This window comes from Musa acuminata, chromosome BXJ2-4 (genome assembly GCF_036884655.1).
Source record: "Musa acuminata AAA Group cultivar baxijiao chromosome BXJ2-4, Cavendish_Baxijiao_AAA, whole genome shotgun sequence".
NCBI classification, from domain to species: Eukaryota; Viridiplantae; Streptophyta; class Magnoliopsida; order Zingiberales; family Musaceae; genus Musa; species Musa acuminata.
Genome location: NC_088341.1, coordinates 42,121,316 through 42,138,064, shown reverse-complemented (window position 1 = coordinate 42,138,064; position 16,749 = coordinate 42,121,316). Strand labels below are relative to the sequence as shown.

Below are 16,749 nucleotides of genomic sequence, written 5' to 3'. Positions count from 1 at the left end.
AATTTAGAATTGGAATGTCACAAATCCTTTATATTTAGTTTGACTTCTGAAATCATAACAAATAATATAATTTATTAATTTAAATACTTATTTTTATGATTACATGAACATGGGCATTCAAATTCAACCAGAAAATCGAATTGAACCTAAACCAATTTGATTAAAAACTGATTTAGTCCGAATCGATTCACTAATGGTTTGGTTTTGAAGGTTATATGTAGTTCTAGTTCGAGAATAGTGTACTAGTCTTTAATCGATTCAAACTGATTAATCAAATAGGCTAATCATCCAATTTTATAAATAATGACTCAATTATATAAATATTATGATATTGTGCAAGAGACTAAGAGTCTAATTTGGTTTAGTTGAATTCAATCGATTCATTTAAAAAATATAATATTTTAAATTATTTAAAATTATAAATTGATTATTTGGATCAGATTAACAAAATTAGATAGATTTGAATTAGTCTCAATTCAGACTATCTTATTTTAATTGAATTGAATTATAAAAAAAATCAATTCAGTTCATTTCAATCTTTAATGATTCGATTCATATATATGAACCCATCTCAATCTCGACTAAAAGAGGTTTGAATTCAATCTATGTGTTCGGTTTGATACGAGTGGTCGTAGAATGACAAGGCAGGAATCACAATACATATGATGTTTATGGATTTCACCCTCCTTGAACCCAAATCCAACTAAAATTATCTGAATTCGATATGAACCCTAACCTAACTCGAACACCTAAATTCCTATTCGAGCATATGGAAACTAGAGTTAAAGTGTTAAAGCAAGTCGGATATAAGTGAAGAGAAAAAAATCAATCGGCTACCATCCTCACAAATCCGATTAATAGAATCTTTCATATGCAAATTGCTAAGTTCGAGCTAGCAAAAGTGTTTATTTGTTTATCCATGGTTTACATGATGAACTACATCAACCAAATAACCTTTTAGTAAACCTCTTTGTTTAGATACATATGTAACCTTTGGCTTCATATGGCAACATTTCCTGATTTCATGTCTACTATTATAATTTTTATTTGACTTAATATATGCTCTTCCCTTTGGTGATGTTCTAATCGAGCATATCCATTGGAGAATCATATAGGCGAGTCGAAAAAATCGATAAAAAATAATTATTTTTATGAAGAAAAATAAATAGGGTTGGATTATAGTAGTTGAATTTTAGCATAATTGACTCAAAATAAGGTTACGATCTTATTGATTTGACTACCTCATAGCCTCCTTACCTGAATTAAATAGCTTTATTAGTCGGTAAATCAAATATCATCCGTCCCTTACTTCAAGACAGAAGTACTACATCAAGATTCGACACAAAAGAGACATCCATCCGTTCCATTGCATCGTCAAGTCTCCAAATCTATATCACTTATAACAAGTTCAAGAGATGTCTGATGTATATGGGACGATCCGATCCAATAGCTGTGTTTTATCCACAGTCCATTTCATGATGATATCGAGTGGCTTGTCCACACGGAATAAATATGGAAGTCAACGTATTGACCAACTACAGTCCAATTTCATAAAGTATATGAAGTGCTTAGATATTTTGAAAGGATGTGACCGGCAGCAAATATGCTTTCTATTTTGGACGTTCTTATCGATGCATAAGCCATCCTCCATCACATATTTGCACCTCTATGTTTTAGTTGAACGTACATATCCATGCATAATTTGAGAATGTGTATTAATATTAATAGGAAAATAATGATAATGATACATTAGTAGTGATGTGATTGATATCTCGATGCTACTCTGGCGTTACATGGCCAATACCTTGATATACTATGATTGATTGCTTGATGCTATTTTTTTGATATTTCAATTATATACTATTATTTTCTTGATGCTTTAAGTTAACATGGTATTGTCCTACAAACGTTATTAATTGTGTTACCGTAATTGCACATCTTGTAGACTTGGCCACTCCATTAGGGTTGAAAGATACACGTAATCGTCCTTAATATTAAAATGCATCTATGAGTGCAATGGTCCTAAAATCGCTTTAAAAGTCCTCCTCAAATATGTTTTACCATATATAAGAATTTATAAGCTCTTTATACATTCAATTTTAGCAACTTAGTATTTTGCTGACACCTCAGTCCCTAAAATAATTTATCAAGTATACCTCCAATGTATAGGGTTTGATTCTCTTGGGAATTTAATGTTTTCTAATTCTAATCAAAGATAAATGTAGAATAGAGTTTTGTTTAACTCTGAATTAGCATTATAATCGAACAATCATATTTTAACTTACTAAATATCATTATAGTTAATCTCTATACATTTATTAAACAATGTATTTAACGAGCTTTACATTTAAATACTTAAAATTTTAATGTGATGGATGCTAAAGAATGTGACATATAGGAAGGATTTAAATATTTAAATATATTTTATATATAAGGTTCTAAGAAGGTAAAATTATTATACATGTTATACTAAATTTTGGATGGATATGTAAGTATCTTCAAACTTGGTTATCCCTTATAAAAAGTTACCATTCTTATCAGAATAGTTTGAAAAGATAAATATGTAAAAAATCCCCTAAAAATAGTTTACATTCCTATCAAAATGCTTAAGTCAAATTAAGATATTTGTAGGTGGGATTCGCTTCAATGCACAATAAAAAGGAAAAAAGATGCCAAGATAAGATGAAACCAATTTAAGATACATACAAAAATTTGCAAAAGGATGCACACACTTATCTTTATATGGTCAGCTATGCCCTACAACTTTTCTAATGGATGACATGCGAAGCCAACCATACGGCCATCAAACAAAGCCTATCCACAGCTCGGAAGGTCTCATCGATCGATTCCAAAAGGATAAGATGTATATTAATAACTCCTCTTCCTGTGTGACAAATAGAGGGAACTTGCATCGATCGGTACCGCACCCGAAGACTGCACGCGTCAGGGCCCTACCGCGTACGTGAGGCGGACAAGGTGCCATGTCACGCTATGTCGATGAGTCGTGGGCGCCACCTTTCCCTCTTGCTGCTTCGGCAGGGAGGGAAGGATGGCGATGGGTCCCACCATGTCGTTGTCCCCGATGGGGTTGGTTGGGTGAGCAAGCTGTCGTGTGTTGTGTTGTCTGGGGATGGGATGACATCTGTCCGATGACGTTGGCCCGCCAGTGATTGGATTAGTATTTATATATAATAATTACATTTATATATATATTTAGTTATTGTACGCGGAAAGTCGTGCAAGGGGATCACGAATCAAGAGATTACGATTGATCCGATCATGAGTTGAACCCGAACCCTGGGGAAGACTCGGGCCCCTTTACCGACCGTACTCTTACGTGACGCGGCGGACCAATTCGGATACAGACACGATTTTATGCGGTGCACCAATCGGATACGGACACGTCATCGCGCATACGATGCCGCTGTGTTCGAGTTGGCGTATGCGAAATGACTATTATATCCCTATTCTTTGGTTGCCTATAGTGCTGTCATATTGCATTCGGTAAAGGTATTTTCGACTTTCTCCATTAGCGTCGACAGGGAGACGTCGGATTTGGCTCTTCGGAGTCTGAAAAGCCACCTTCGTTTTCCCTTTTTGGATACTGACAAGGGAGGATATTTTTGTCAAGTAATTATTACCTTTCTTCCACAAATTCCACATCGGTAATTTAGCTAAAAAATCTTCGAATATAAAGACTTCTCTGCTTTATTTTTGAACGTCAAAGATTTCTGTGTGACCTTTGAATTAAGCATGCGATCTATAGGTTCTTCCAATTAAGTGCCAAATCTCATCATATGTGATCTACTTGTCATGTCTTGAACCATATTGACGGGAAGAAATCATGTCATTTTATCCGCTTCAGCACCTACGAGCGAGAAGATCGATGTACGGCTGATAGCAACTCATCTTTCTCATTTACCTGATGCGCCGGTAAGGGCTATATGGTCCGTTCACATATATTATCCTCCAATGTTACTTCTCCTCCTGTCGACATGGCAACTCTGACGTTGACGTCAAGTTGTCACAGCCTTCTTCCCCTCCACTATTAGAAGCAGATAAGCAAGAGGGGAGTGGTGACACTGCAAGCCCAAACGAAGGAGGAGAGTGGGAGGTCTGCGGCCATCAATGGGAGTCCACCTGCTCATCGTCGGCAAGCTCAAGCTCCTCGCCGGAGGCCACAGCAGCTTCCAGATCCTGGCCTCCCTCCTCTGCCCCTTCGCCCTGAAGCTCCCCTTCGTCGCCGCCCGGCTCCCCAACTCCTGCACCGACCTGGCGGTCTCCCTCCGCCTCTTCGCCTTCCGCCTCGGCCGCGTCTTCGTCGTCGACGCCACCGCCAGCGCCATGCACCGGCGGCACGGCCGGTGGGAGAGGGCCCTCCGCTTGCTCCACGACCGGGCCACCGGGGATCGGCAGCGGCTGAGGCTGCTCGCGCCCAGCGACGAGATGTTGACCGCCATCTCCATGCTCACGCTCTGAGCCTGCAGCATCAAGTACTCGATTCTAATCCTAGTCTATCAGAGACCGAGAGGTCTTCATTTGGATTGTAAATAGGCTTTTCCTTGGTTATTTATTTCAGTTGCTTATAGTTCAATCAAATTCAGCTTCAGATCTATGACTGTTTCACCAAAACTTCAGTTCAAATGTCGGATTCACTATGATCATCTCGATACTCTTTTGAGCTTTTCATCGAGTGTATGTGTTCTTTGTTGATTGACGAAGCAATTTGGACTTTCTCGTGTTCCCCACCTGCTGCTCTCGACCAAACAAACAGAAGTTCGACCCGATCACCTCAAAACTGTTCATGGTTTCTTAATCTATTATTAGACTGCTCGAGCGATGTGCATACAGCAGGAATACTCATGAACAGGTCAAGGATAACAGTGGAACAATGATTGGCAAGGTTGCTGAATACTCAACCATTCCATGTGAGATGGGGTGCAGTGGTCAGACCCTTCACCCTCCCTTGTACACAAAACTTTGATTGATTGATGAGTTCTTTTTTTCCGCTAGTCTTTGCTGACTAAAGCAATAATGCATAAAATCCATCTTGTGGGGGTGGACTTGTGAGACAAGCAAAGAATCTGATTGTGGTTGGAAAGAGGCTGGTGGCATGGATAACATGGCTGGAAAGATGGCATTCCATGGCCAACAGAGACCGACTCAATGGAAAAGGAAGGTTGCAGTGAGGAGTTTGAATATTAAATAGAATTGAATGAGAAGATACAAACTTTTTATTCCAAATAAAAATTCAATTATCTAAGAAAAGATTACAAAAACCAGCAGCATTGGAGTCAACCAAAAGGAGTGTAATTGATAATGGAGTAATTCAAATTAATTTCTTAGAACAAGTCAATGACCTGTGTGATGACTTAATCCGATTATATAAGTTTTAAATTTATCTAAGCCTGAATTATTGATCTAAATCAACAATAGTACATTCAAATGTTCTTATAATTCGATTCAATTATTCCCCCGAAGACTAATAACTTTTCTTACTCGAACCTCTCTTTTATGTTATACTAAGTCGACTTTAATATTACTTGATAGGATATCTACTGGTAAAAAAAAAAAATTCTAAATTACTAATAGCATGTCAATCAAACTTGTGATCTAATATGATCCTTTCCCACCCATGTGAGACTAAACTAGAGATAGAGATGCGACAGTTGTATTTTCTTTTATATTTAATGGATTTATCTTATCTTGTTACTCCAAATGCTTTTTGACAACAACAATAAAGGCAAGGGGGTCTATGGTCTATGTAAGATCTCATAGTACAAATGCACCAAAGGTCCCTCAATCATTCAATTGTTGGGGTCCCAATGCCACCCTATTGTACACCTTGATGTGCTCTTGTGCTCTCCTTTCCATTCTCCTCCATTTCCTTATTTACATCCTCCTTGAAATGGAGTAAATCCTCCTTTAAAGTAGTTGTTCATTGCCATAGAGAGCTCTCCTTCCTTTGATTTCTATTCAAGTTCATCTCTATCAGTTAAACACTGATTTCACATAGCCATTGCGTGCATTACTCCATGAGAAAATATATGAACTCATCATATTTATATCCATAAGCTATCAAAAAGGGATAACATGATTTGGTATACTCATAAACAGAAAATTAAGAACATATTGGTTTTGGATAGGAGAAGAAGGTTAAGGATTAAATACATTATGTTGACGTAAAATATGTTTATTAGTACTGCAATACTTCTTCACGCAAAGACAGAAGAGAGTAGCAAAGTTGAGTGCAAATCTCGCCAACATTAAGATAGAATTGAAACCTTCAAAGGAATTTAACACATTACTTATTGTCATTTCCAATACAGATGGAGTGAATTATAGGATAAATGATGAACTTGATAAGGGATATTATCTGCAACAGAACTGAATGATGAAAAAGGACTCCAAATAATTGAGAGATTATGATTTGTTATTATTTAGTCATCATATAAACAGTAAGAGAAAAAGAAAGGAAAAGATGAAGCTATCTTAATTGGCCATGTTTTCCTGTAATGAGGTGTCCCTTTTAAGCCTTTTCTTTATTGCCTCTTTTTGTGGAGTATCATAGACAAACTATTCCTTTAATTAGAGACATTAAACTCTATTAAGTCATGGTCAAGTCCACAGTATACAGAAACATCATCCACAGGCCTCGGATCACAACATATATCATTCATTAAGCATATTTCAACCGATGGTCTACACACACAATATGAGAATACCAAAACTACTGACCATGGAAGAAATATGTTCTATTGTGGAAGGCCATCTCAACATTGGTTTGTTAAAAGGTGCTATCAAGCATCATAACATAGAAGTGACTCTACCTAATGGCTCTAAAGAATTTAAAGTACTAATATTATTTTTTAAAATTTTATTAAAAAAAATTGGTGCTGTACTTAAATTGATTTTAAGATTAATTTTAAAATAATTACTAGTCAAACTTGACATCATTGGAAAACTTATTGAGTTTGAAATCAAAGCATTTGATAGAGTTCAATTTAGATTTTTTTATAGGAAGTTATGTTCATGTTTATCCACAAAGATCTGCCAAGAATAAATTAAGTTCTCTTTTAACTTTCTTTACACCCATGTGATACTTAAATATCCAATAAATCTTATATGAATGTAATTGGATTTTCATCTATTTTATTCTTGAGATTTGAATATAAGTTATTTTCTGTTGAATGGCACTATCCGTCTCCCCCAAAATATATATCTCTTTGATGGATTTGGTAAGTTTCAAACGTTATATTCCTATTAATTCTTTTGGGTGGTGATATTTATATCCCTTAGGAGTTATACTTGGAACTATCTCATTTTAGTATTCTATCTCCCTATTCATTATACTACATTTATCATCATAAAGTTTGGTGTTTACATTTTCCTTATTTAAAGATTTTGATGCCAAAACACATTATGTGTGAGAAAAAGATCAGGAAAGAAGTAAAGAGATTAAGCATTTGAATTTGAATTGAGTTAGTATCCAATTTCATTTATATTAATCCTAATCACGCTCAAACTTGTTACTGCATGATTAAAAACCTTAATAGTAGGGTTATTTATCTAGATTATAAGGTTAAATTGCAATGTTAAATAGATTTTTAGTAGGACATATAAACATGAGTACTTTTTCTAGAATAACATTCATTAATTTATTTTTAACAGATGATGAACCTCTATTAAACAATTAGGTAAGAGGACTGTTTTTTTTTATATAAATCTCAATTTTATCCTCCAATTCTTTTTTTTCTTCAAATTATATGAACTAGTTTACTGAATCGATTCAAGTCAATCCCTCTTATTTCTCGAGAGAATTGAGTGACGATACTGAAGGATAGGAAAAGAAAAGAAAGAAAGAAAGAAAGAAAGATGATCGAACCGAATTATCTCAGCAGATTTTCTAGGTAAATCGATATAAACATTAAAGTTATGAATGCTGTGCCGACGCTGGACCCAAGCAAATAAATAACATGCAGCTGACTCCATGTCCTGTCTTTGAAGTAAAAATGACTTGTGTTCTCCTCACTCAAAATTGTTCTCTCATAGTTTTCTTTCTTTTTGTTCTTTTCTATCTGTTATGATATTAATTGCTTGAACACTACAATGTTATGTATGAATACTTCAGATGCATGTAATGTACATTTTGTGGTGATGAAGTGGTCATTTCTTTGAAATATTTATTGAAATAAATTCTTTTATGATGTAATTGTCTTGGTTATGTCCTGTTTCACAAATCCTACCTGTGTTCTAACATTCGAGACCATAATATAGGATTGAAATTTCTAAGAATGAAATAGGCAACGGTTTGCTATTGTCACTTATACTTATCAAGTGGTTTAATTTGAGATCAATACTACACTAAAATAGAGATGACTTCTGAATCCAAATGTTCATAAGCAGATAACATATGCTTAGTAAGGTGTCAACATATGAGTTAATTATATGTCTCACTGCATTATTAAGACCAATCTGACAGATTAGAGAGTACCCATTGGGTGAGGAGATGTGCAGAAACTGTACAAGACATGGGCAGAAACAGCTGTTACATATAGTATATGAGGCCTTGTGCCACTGGATTCGGTTCTCTTCTCTCCTTCTCCTTGGCAGTGATCTCCCCACCACACATCAACCTTCTCAAGCTTCTCTCTATCTGATAGCCCCCTCCGAAGCTCACCTCCCTCTCCAAATGGCTGCAATAGCTCTCGAAGACGCTGACGCTGACGTGCAGCTTAAACTTCATCAAGAAGAGAAAGTCTAGCTCCAAGCTGTTCAACTCCCTCGCGCTTAACCCCCCAACCTTGGCAAAGTAGGAGTTGCAGTAGTTCCTGATCGATTCCAGATGAGAGCGATAAGGTGAATTGGAACGATGGGATGTTCTTGGGAGTCAGCTAGATAGCTACTTACAGGTCTTCGACGAACTTAGAAGCCACCATGATGGTGGTGATGAGAAGACGATGGGCGTTGGCGGAACAGATTCTAAGTCCTGGGTTGAATTGGCACAGACGATCCATGTAGACGTACGCCACCACGTACACCGGCGGCGCGACCCGAGCGTAACGGTAGATCCGCTCCAGGAACGACTGAATGGTCATGTCCAGCACTTGGTGGCTTTCGAAGGCTCGGCTCCTGGCGTCCCCCACCGCCGCATTGCCGCGGTTCACGGCGGCTCTGTCGTTTCGAGCGATCGCCCGGTCCAAAAGCGAGGCGAGGACCGAGATCACCGACGGCGGCGCCGTCGTCGTCGACTCGTCGTCGTCGCATGGGAAGTTGTACAGGTCGGAGCGAAGCTTGCTGGGCGAGATTGGATTCAGGAGAGACATGAGACCGGAGGAGGAGGATGGGGATGTCGTGTGTGGTAGGGTGAGGGAGGGAGGAAGGGCAGAGGCAAGGTATTAATAAGCTGAAGGAGTTGGTTGGAGAGAGAGGGTAGTTGGTGGTGATGAATAGAATGGGGGCGACATGAGGAAGGCGAAGGGAAGGCAGGAAATATAGTAGATTAAGATACAGTTGTCGGTAGGAGGAGGCAAAGGGACGGAAATGAAGCTATCGGGACACCTTCCCGTGCTGTACGGGCGTCGGTGGGGTTGAGGATCATGTGGGTTGGATTTATGCTCTTTAGGAGTGCGAGTGCAAGGAATCCCATCAGCTCATCGGCATGCATGAGAACGAAGTACTTCTCCTTCTCCTGCCGTCGGTGCCACGGTAAAACTGGAAGAGCACATCTTTCATGATCCTATTATACTCAGCTTAAAAGATGTACAACTTTGCTATTGACAAGTCTGTTTTTTTTATTGATAACCTTCTAAATATACAAAAAAATATATATATTATTTTATTAATTACAATCTTTTAATGATCAATCTTAGTTATATATATATAATCTCTTATTTCATCCTTCAAATTTTTAGCATGCATTTCGTCTTATGACGTCGAATGTTGCTTGCTACTCGATGTTATTTGACGATGAGGAAGGCTCTACTTATACACTACTCCACTATCTCATGTTGCTCAATCGTCCTCGAGACTGTCCGATGTTGTTCGATGAATGACCCGACGGATATCTTAAGAATATTAAAAAAAATTATAATAAAATTATAACTAGTAATAAAAAATGTTAGATCATAAATTACATATAAATTCAATTAGGAATATTCTTGTGAACTCCCTACCAACAATATTATTATTACATGTAACTCCCTCCATCACAAGACGCAATAAATATCGTTTGTTGATGCCGTATGGATCCGACAAGTAAAACGTAATGCCATTTCCACGATACACTTACTTGTAGCTGAGGCAATCAAATTCAGTGGAGAAAGAAAGCTGCATTTATGAAAAGTAGCGGTCAATAGATTTTTTTCTTTTCCCTTAAATAAGTCAAAAAAAGTTTTTTTTCTTAATAATAACAAGTTTGACGTCTTTATTGAAACATCCATATTAGTTAATATATTATTACATAAATGATTGAGCCCGAGAGAGAGAGAGAGAGAGAGAGAGAGAGATTTAGACATTAAGGATGTTGAGGTGACTTGTTCCTCCCAACTAGTAACAATGATTGGCAGACATACATTGATCACATATGATTTGATAATTATATAGTTTGTGATGGAGGGGGGCTACATGTAATAATAATATTGTTGGTAGAGAGTCCCCAAGAATATTCCCAAATAAATTTATATGTAATTGTCGGTGCAAAGTTTAGTTCTTATCTTATTTAAATAATACAGTTCATTTATTCTGTAAAATTAATTATATATATGTATATGTATATATATATATATATGTGTGTGTGTTGTTTATATCGTTAAAGAAGCTGCACATATCTTTCCTACGTCAAATCCAATGGCAGGTCAGCTTCTCTGCGTGGAGAACAGACATACTTAGCAGCTACAAGAATGAGATGAATCATTAAAGAAGTTGATGGTGTGTGACATGACATCGAGTAAGACTCCTTATCACCAATGCAAGCAAAAAGTGGTCCATCAAAGCAAGACAATCCCTTAATAGCCAACAACTGTTAGTGTTTAATATAGATTCGAAACTTCAAACTTTTTTTGGATTCCTTAAAACTAATATCCCAAATATAATTCTTGTAATGTGGGAGGAAGCACCGTATCAATTGATCCGAAGAAATCTTTCGCTTGATCTGGCTAATGAAACGAGAATAGTTACTAGAATAATGTGTAAGATGAATTGATCTTGACGTATCCATAAAATTCGAATAGGTTAAAATGATCACAGAAAGTATTCTGTCCTTTTCCTCGCATCATCACTCCGTCGTACTTCAATCAGGGAAACAACATGATAGCGAAAGAAAGGACCATAAATTCCTCTACTTTACGGAGCCGAGGAAAGGCAACAAGAATCCTTTACAGCATCTCCGCCAAGCATTAACAAAAAATAAAAAGGACAAGAAGAATAGAATACCCAATAAAAGGAAGGCTGCAAAGCCAGTCAACTGCTGTGGTAAAATCATGTTTACCGTAACGGAACAGAAAGTGTTAAGATTATATGGTTCTGTATAACTAGATATATTATAGATATAATTACATCTTGATTATAGTTATCATTTGATAAAAAAAATTAATTATGATAATTTTTTAAAGATAAAAAATACTCTTAATTAATTATCTTAGAATCTTAACTTTAGTTTAGAAATAGACCGGATCTCACGGGGACTCAATACAATATAATACATTATATGATGTGATACTATTAATAGATAAGTATTATTGAGAGGCTCGTTCTCCTTGTAAATAAGTATTATTGTAATTTTCGGATTAGATGATAATACATTTACAATTCAGATAAATTTTTTTAAAAAACATCATATATTTAATATATCATTTTAATTTTAATTTTTAGTATTAATTTTTTTATATAATAATAATATAATTATGATTCTTGTGTTTATAATTGGTATCAAAGCTATATTTTAAAGTTAAATACTTTAGATATGTTTGTAAACATCATTCTTGTGAAAAGATGTTATTCTTTTTTTTATTTACGATGCTTAAACAATCCATCTATGTTGTCAATCTAATTTTCTATTTAGTTTGTTGTACCACTTATAAGCAGTACGAGCTTCATCGTTTTGATCGATGGACCATCGTCAACAATTTGCTACTAGTGATAGTATTATTAAGGGCGATGGCCTCCAAACAATTGATGACCCAATCACAAGCAACGATTATGTAGAGATACTCCTATATATAGTAAAAGCATTGTAGGGTACGATAGCTTGTGGTAATCACATTTATGACTGCATGTATGCAGCATCCTTACGATAGTCAACCTGCCTTGGTTACAAGCGGCTACAACAGATGCAGTTGCTGCGATACTACCTTTGATTGACGGTTGCAACAATGTTGTTATGACAATGCCAATTAGACAGAGTACCATGATTCCCAATAGTCAGGTTGACGCATGGGAACAACCGCACATTATGATGATCGTGGGGGGTCATCAGTCGACATGTGTGCATAATTGTGTAGTGGGACAATCGTCGACAATGCTCGATCGATAGCTCATGGTCGCGGAGGTGTTCTGCCCATGAAAAACCCACAGGCCATGAGGACAATCACTTGTGAATATAATAGCACGATAATTGATGAGATCATTAGTTAGTTGCATAAGAACAATTATTTCTGACGATCGCATGCCTCACATAGCAACTACATATGAAAAAGTTTAGGGTTTTATTTATTAAAATTATAATTTTATCCTTATAAATATTTTAATTTTAATCTATATCCTTTTAATAATTCTATCCTTCAAAAACTATATATTTTCATTATATATTATAAGAAAAATTATAGTTTTATCCTTTAGAAATTAAAATTTTTTGACATATATCCTCAATTATAAAATTGACTAATTTAATTTATTTTAAATAAATATTTTAATTAAACTTCATCATGATTGTAATTTAATTGTTTGATTGGATTTAGATTCAATTAATCAAGTTTTGAACAACTTTAATTTTTGAGCGACTTAATTGATATTTAGCCCAATTTTGGGCCTACCCAATTAAATAAAGTTGATTAGTCTCAGAGTTACATACAAAATTAAAAAATATAAATTATAATTTTTAATAGTTTTCTCATATAACATATTGATAAAATTTTGCATGTAATAATTTAAAATATATTTATTATTCTTGGATATTTGTTTGGTTATGCATATGCATATATTTAAAGTTATAAAATAATATTTATTTTTTACGTAAAGGTATGATTTATGTTTTATCATGATTAAAGTTATCATATGAATTTTTATTAATACTGATTAATATTCAATAATTATTATAGTTATTATTTATTATTATTAAATAGTATAAATTAAATTTAAAAAATTAATGAATATTATTTATAACTTATGTCCCGAAGTTTTATCTGACTAATAGTTACTAAAATGGCCTAACATGGCATGCCTAGATGTAAATTATCCTAAATATTTTATTTATTTATAAAATATTTTAAATTATATCATATTATATTATATTAGTTTTATAGTCACCAAAATGGCATAGATGAATAATTTATAAAATTATATTAAAATTAATCCTAAATTATATTAAAAAATAATATTCATAATGACATATATAATTAAGAGATTTAGATAATTCTAAATAAGAATTTATTTTGAATAATTATATAATGGGGTAAGATGATACTACCTTGGATATCCTTATAGTTTAGGATTATATGTCCAAAGATAATAATACTATTATACGATGATGGTATTAGTCATCTATAAATAATTTTATGTGATCACTAGATATGTTGATATTTTATTCAATAGTTAAATGAAGATGATAACAATAGTTCATTATTTATTAAAAAACTTAAAATATTAATATTATATTAAATTATTATAATGGTACTTCCTTCATTATATTCTTATAAATATTTATAAATGACTTGAGTGTATGTATGTTAGAATCTAATCAAACTAGTTCAAACGATAATTATTGAAAGTTTTATGAAACATAAATAAATGATCAAAAAAGATTTAAAGACTCAATTTTATGATAACTGCTAATAACATTTAGATTTCATTACAATCTATAATTGATGCACTAAAATATTTAAATATTAATTTAAATTTATTAACAAGTCATTGATTGACATATTAATAAAAAAAATTAACTAAATTTAATATAATATATATTAAAAATTTAAGATTATACTCTCGATATGATTGACAAAAGCTATCAAGTCAAGAACATAGTTGAGTTATTTCTGTATATTTTTTTCTTAATTATATTTTTCTTCATTTGATTTATTTAAATTTTATTATAATAAAATTAAAGATAATTGAAGTTTAAATGAAGTGAACAGATCTATCATTATTTGATTTTAATTTCTAATATTAATTTTTTTACATAATAATAAGATAATTATGATAATTCAAATATCATAAAAAGCTTTTCTTCTCGTGTGGCCGTAGCGAGGACGTCGTAGGAGCCCATGAACGTTTGGTGGACCTCTTGGACCTCCGTAGCTCTCGCTCTGATGCATGCCGTCGTCACCTGCGGTGCACACACAATAGAACTTGATACGGAAAGGATGTTGGCCTCTCGTTGTGTCAATAATTTTGAGTGTTAGCCAGCTAAATTTTGAGTGTTCGCCAGCAATCCGACAACATGTTTTACCCACCCAGCTTTTGCCTTCTCGTTCTCTCCAAGAACACAATCCATGAAGTGCTAAACAATCCATGCAAAGAATTTCGAGGTGATCATATATACACGACGATGATGACTTGGGTGACTGATCAAATGCCTCCTCCGGCCAAGCCACATTTCTCGTATAATGTGGCGCATGCACATGCGCATGTACAGATATCGACGACAAATATCGATATAATGTGGCGCATGCACATGCCACTATGCTGCTTACCCTTGTTTTCATTTGCTATTAAATGCTCCCGCAGTCGTCTTCCTTCTCCCCCTCTGTCCATTTCCTCTCCCACGCAACTCCACAGCCATGTCTAGCAGCCACACTGCAGTCTGCTCCATGTGCGGCGACGTCGGCTTCGATGACAAACTCTTCCGCTGCGTCCGCTGCCGCTCTCGCTTCCAACACTCGTAAATCGCCATCCACCAAACCCACCTCCCCCCCCCCCCCTCTCTCTCTCACGTTTCTGATTGCATTGTCAAGTGAAACATAAGAGCTATGTGAGTTCCTCGAATCTCTTATGTGTTTGCAGCTACTGCACCAACTTCTGCTACGAGGAGCCATCGGAGACTGCCGGGGTATGTGACTGGTGCCTGAGTGAGAGGTACGAGCTGCCTCACAAGAAGTCAGCAGGGAGGCATGCTATTCAACCCGCAGCCGGCAGACGGTCCGCTTATGCCAAACGCAGGACCGGAAGGAGTGCTCCAGCTTCGAAGCCCACCGGTCGCAGGTACAAGCTACTCAAGGATGTCTTGTATTGACCATCGACCATCCAACTGTTACCTATCAGAGTACTAATAACTGTATACGCACTGATGTTTCTGTGTGATATATCATTAGGGTTTGTGACCGTTGTCTCCCTGCTGTGTACAAGATGGACTACACAGATATCCACAAACACATCAAACCAATAAGAAACAGCGAAAATTGTACTTATCGGAATCGTAAATTAGTTGATTTAAACAATGATTTCATCCTGTGTGTGGTTAAACCTATTTCCCAAGGATAAATGAGAAATTACCTTGATGAAAATAAAACGCTGTGTCACGATTTGGTGGGTTTAAGGAGCTCGAGCTCATGATCTAACCTGACGTTAACGAGTCGAAGCTCACCACTTGTGTCGCCATCGTTGTCATTTGTCGAAGACGACACGTAACTCTCCGCCGCCCTGACGACCATGATACGGACATCGACCACATTGATCGAATCAAGGCCGTCAAAGGCTGGAAAGGATCAGATCCCAGGCTTTCCGTTTGCTCTCAACCGGTCTTCCCCATCAATCAAGACATGACGCAGAGAGATGGGGCCAAATTAGATGATGCACTTGGAAAACTCACGCACGCTTCTCCCACTTGAATTTTGTGTGCTCCTCCTACAAAGGAGATATGGCTTCGGATCGTGTTGGATTGAGATGGGATCTTTTAGAGGTCTTGTTCTACATCCGAAATTGGATTGTGAATGCATAATTGATCTAACCTGTTTGCAGATCGAGAATCTTCTGTGAATTCTTCGGGTCATTTTAATGCGGTAGGTCAGGTTGATCAGAGAGGTTTTCCTTGTCTAAACATGCTATTTTAGCATGGTTGCTCGCGGTAATGGCGGAACCTTTTAGCTTTAGAATCGATTCGAGATCGGAATTATTGGTTGACCCCAAGTTAAGCCAACCGTGTTATTCTAGCATGATTTGGCTAGCGATATCCAAAAATGATGCCGACGTTTCCCACTGGGAGGAACCCAATCGAGATCGATAGACCCCCAAAGATGAACCATAAGCGTCAGTCACGCATTGGGCTCACATCGACGTCGACCACCTCGTCACGTGCAATTCGCGTGATTTGTCTGTGCATTAGAATAACGGGTTTCTTGCTTCTTGATCGCTCGAGTCAAACCGGAAGTCGTCACCTCTTATCTTAAATTAGGTGGACAAAAGAAGAGTCCTTGGAAACAAGGCGATGCATTTATGTCTCGGTTTGGTCATTGGCATTTGTAATCCTATAATTTCCCACTTGAAAAAGAGGTGTGATGGCCAGCAGGGGTTAATATGCTTTATTTGAGTGTCAAATGA

At 35.9% G+C, this 16,749-nt stretch overlaps 2 protein-coding genes across 2 annotated transcripts; one reads left to right on the top strand and one right to left on the bottom strand.

Annotated features, from left to right (window-relative positions):
* Positions 1–8,436: 8,436 nt before the first annotated feature.
* LOC135609226 (cyclin-P2-1-like) lies at positions 8,437–9,405 on the bottom strand. Its single transcript, XM_065102330.1, has 2 exons — positions 8,911–9,405; positions 8,437–8,831 (listed from the first exon to the last, which is right to left on the bottom strand). Exons 1-2 carry the CDS (start codon positions 9,324–9,326, stop codon positions 8,549–8,551), a joined length of 699 nt encoding a protein of 232 aa, XP_064958402.1. The 5' UTR covers positions 9,327–9,405; the 3' UTR covers positions 8,437–8,548.
* A 5,416-nt stretch (positions 9,406–14,821) lies between these two features.
* LOC103983446 (uncharacterized) lies at positions 14,822–15,693 on the top strand. The gene is made up of 3 exons (XM_065101849.1): positions 14,822–15,094; positions 15,217–15,414; positions 15,525–15,693. Exons 1-3 carry the CDS (start codon positions 14,994–14,996, stop codon positions 15,691–15,693), a joined length of 468 nt encoding a protein of 155 aa, XP_064957921.1. The 5' UTR covers positions 14,822–14,993.
* The last annotated feature ends 1,056 nt before the right edge of the window (positions 15,694–16,749 follow it).

Excerpts from the sequence above, each read along its gene's own strand:
- LOC135609226 (XM_065102330.1), bottom strand. The coding sequence starts at position 9,326 with ATGTCTCTCCTGAATCCAATCTCGCCCAGCAAGCTTCGCTCCGACCTG. Across the intron at positions 8,832-8,910 it reads TCTAAGTTCGTCGAAGACCT|GAACTACTGCAACTCCTACT; the intron begins GTAAGTAGCTAT and ends GGAATCGATCAG.
- LOC103983446 (XM_065101849.1), top strand. The coding sequence starts at position 14,994 with ATGTCTAGCAGCCACACTGCAGTCTGCTCCATGTGCGGCGACGTCGGC. Across the intron at positions 15,095-15,216 it reads CGCTCTCGCTTCCAACACTC|CTACTGCACCAACTTCTGCT; the intron begins GTAAATCGCCAT and ends ATGTGTTTGCAG. Across the intron at positions 15,415-15,524 it reads TCGAAGCCCACCGGTCGCAG|GGTTTGTGACCGTTGTCTCC; the intron begins GTACAAGCTACT and ends ATATATCATTAG.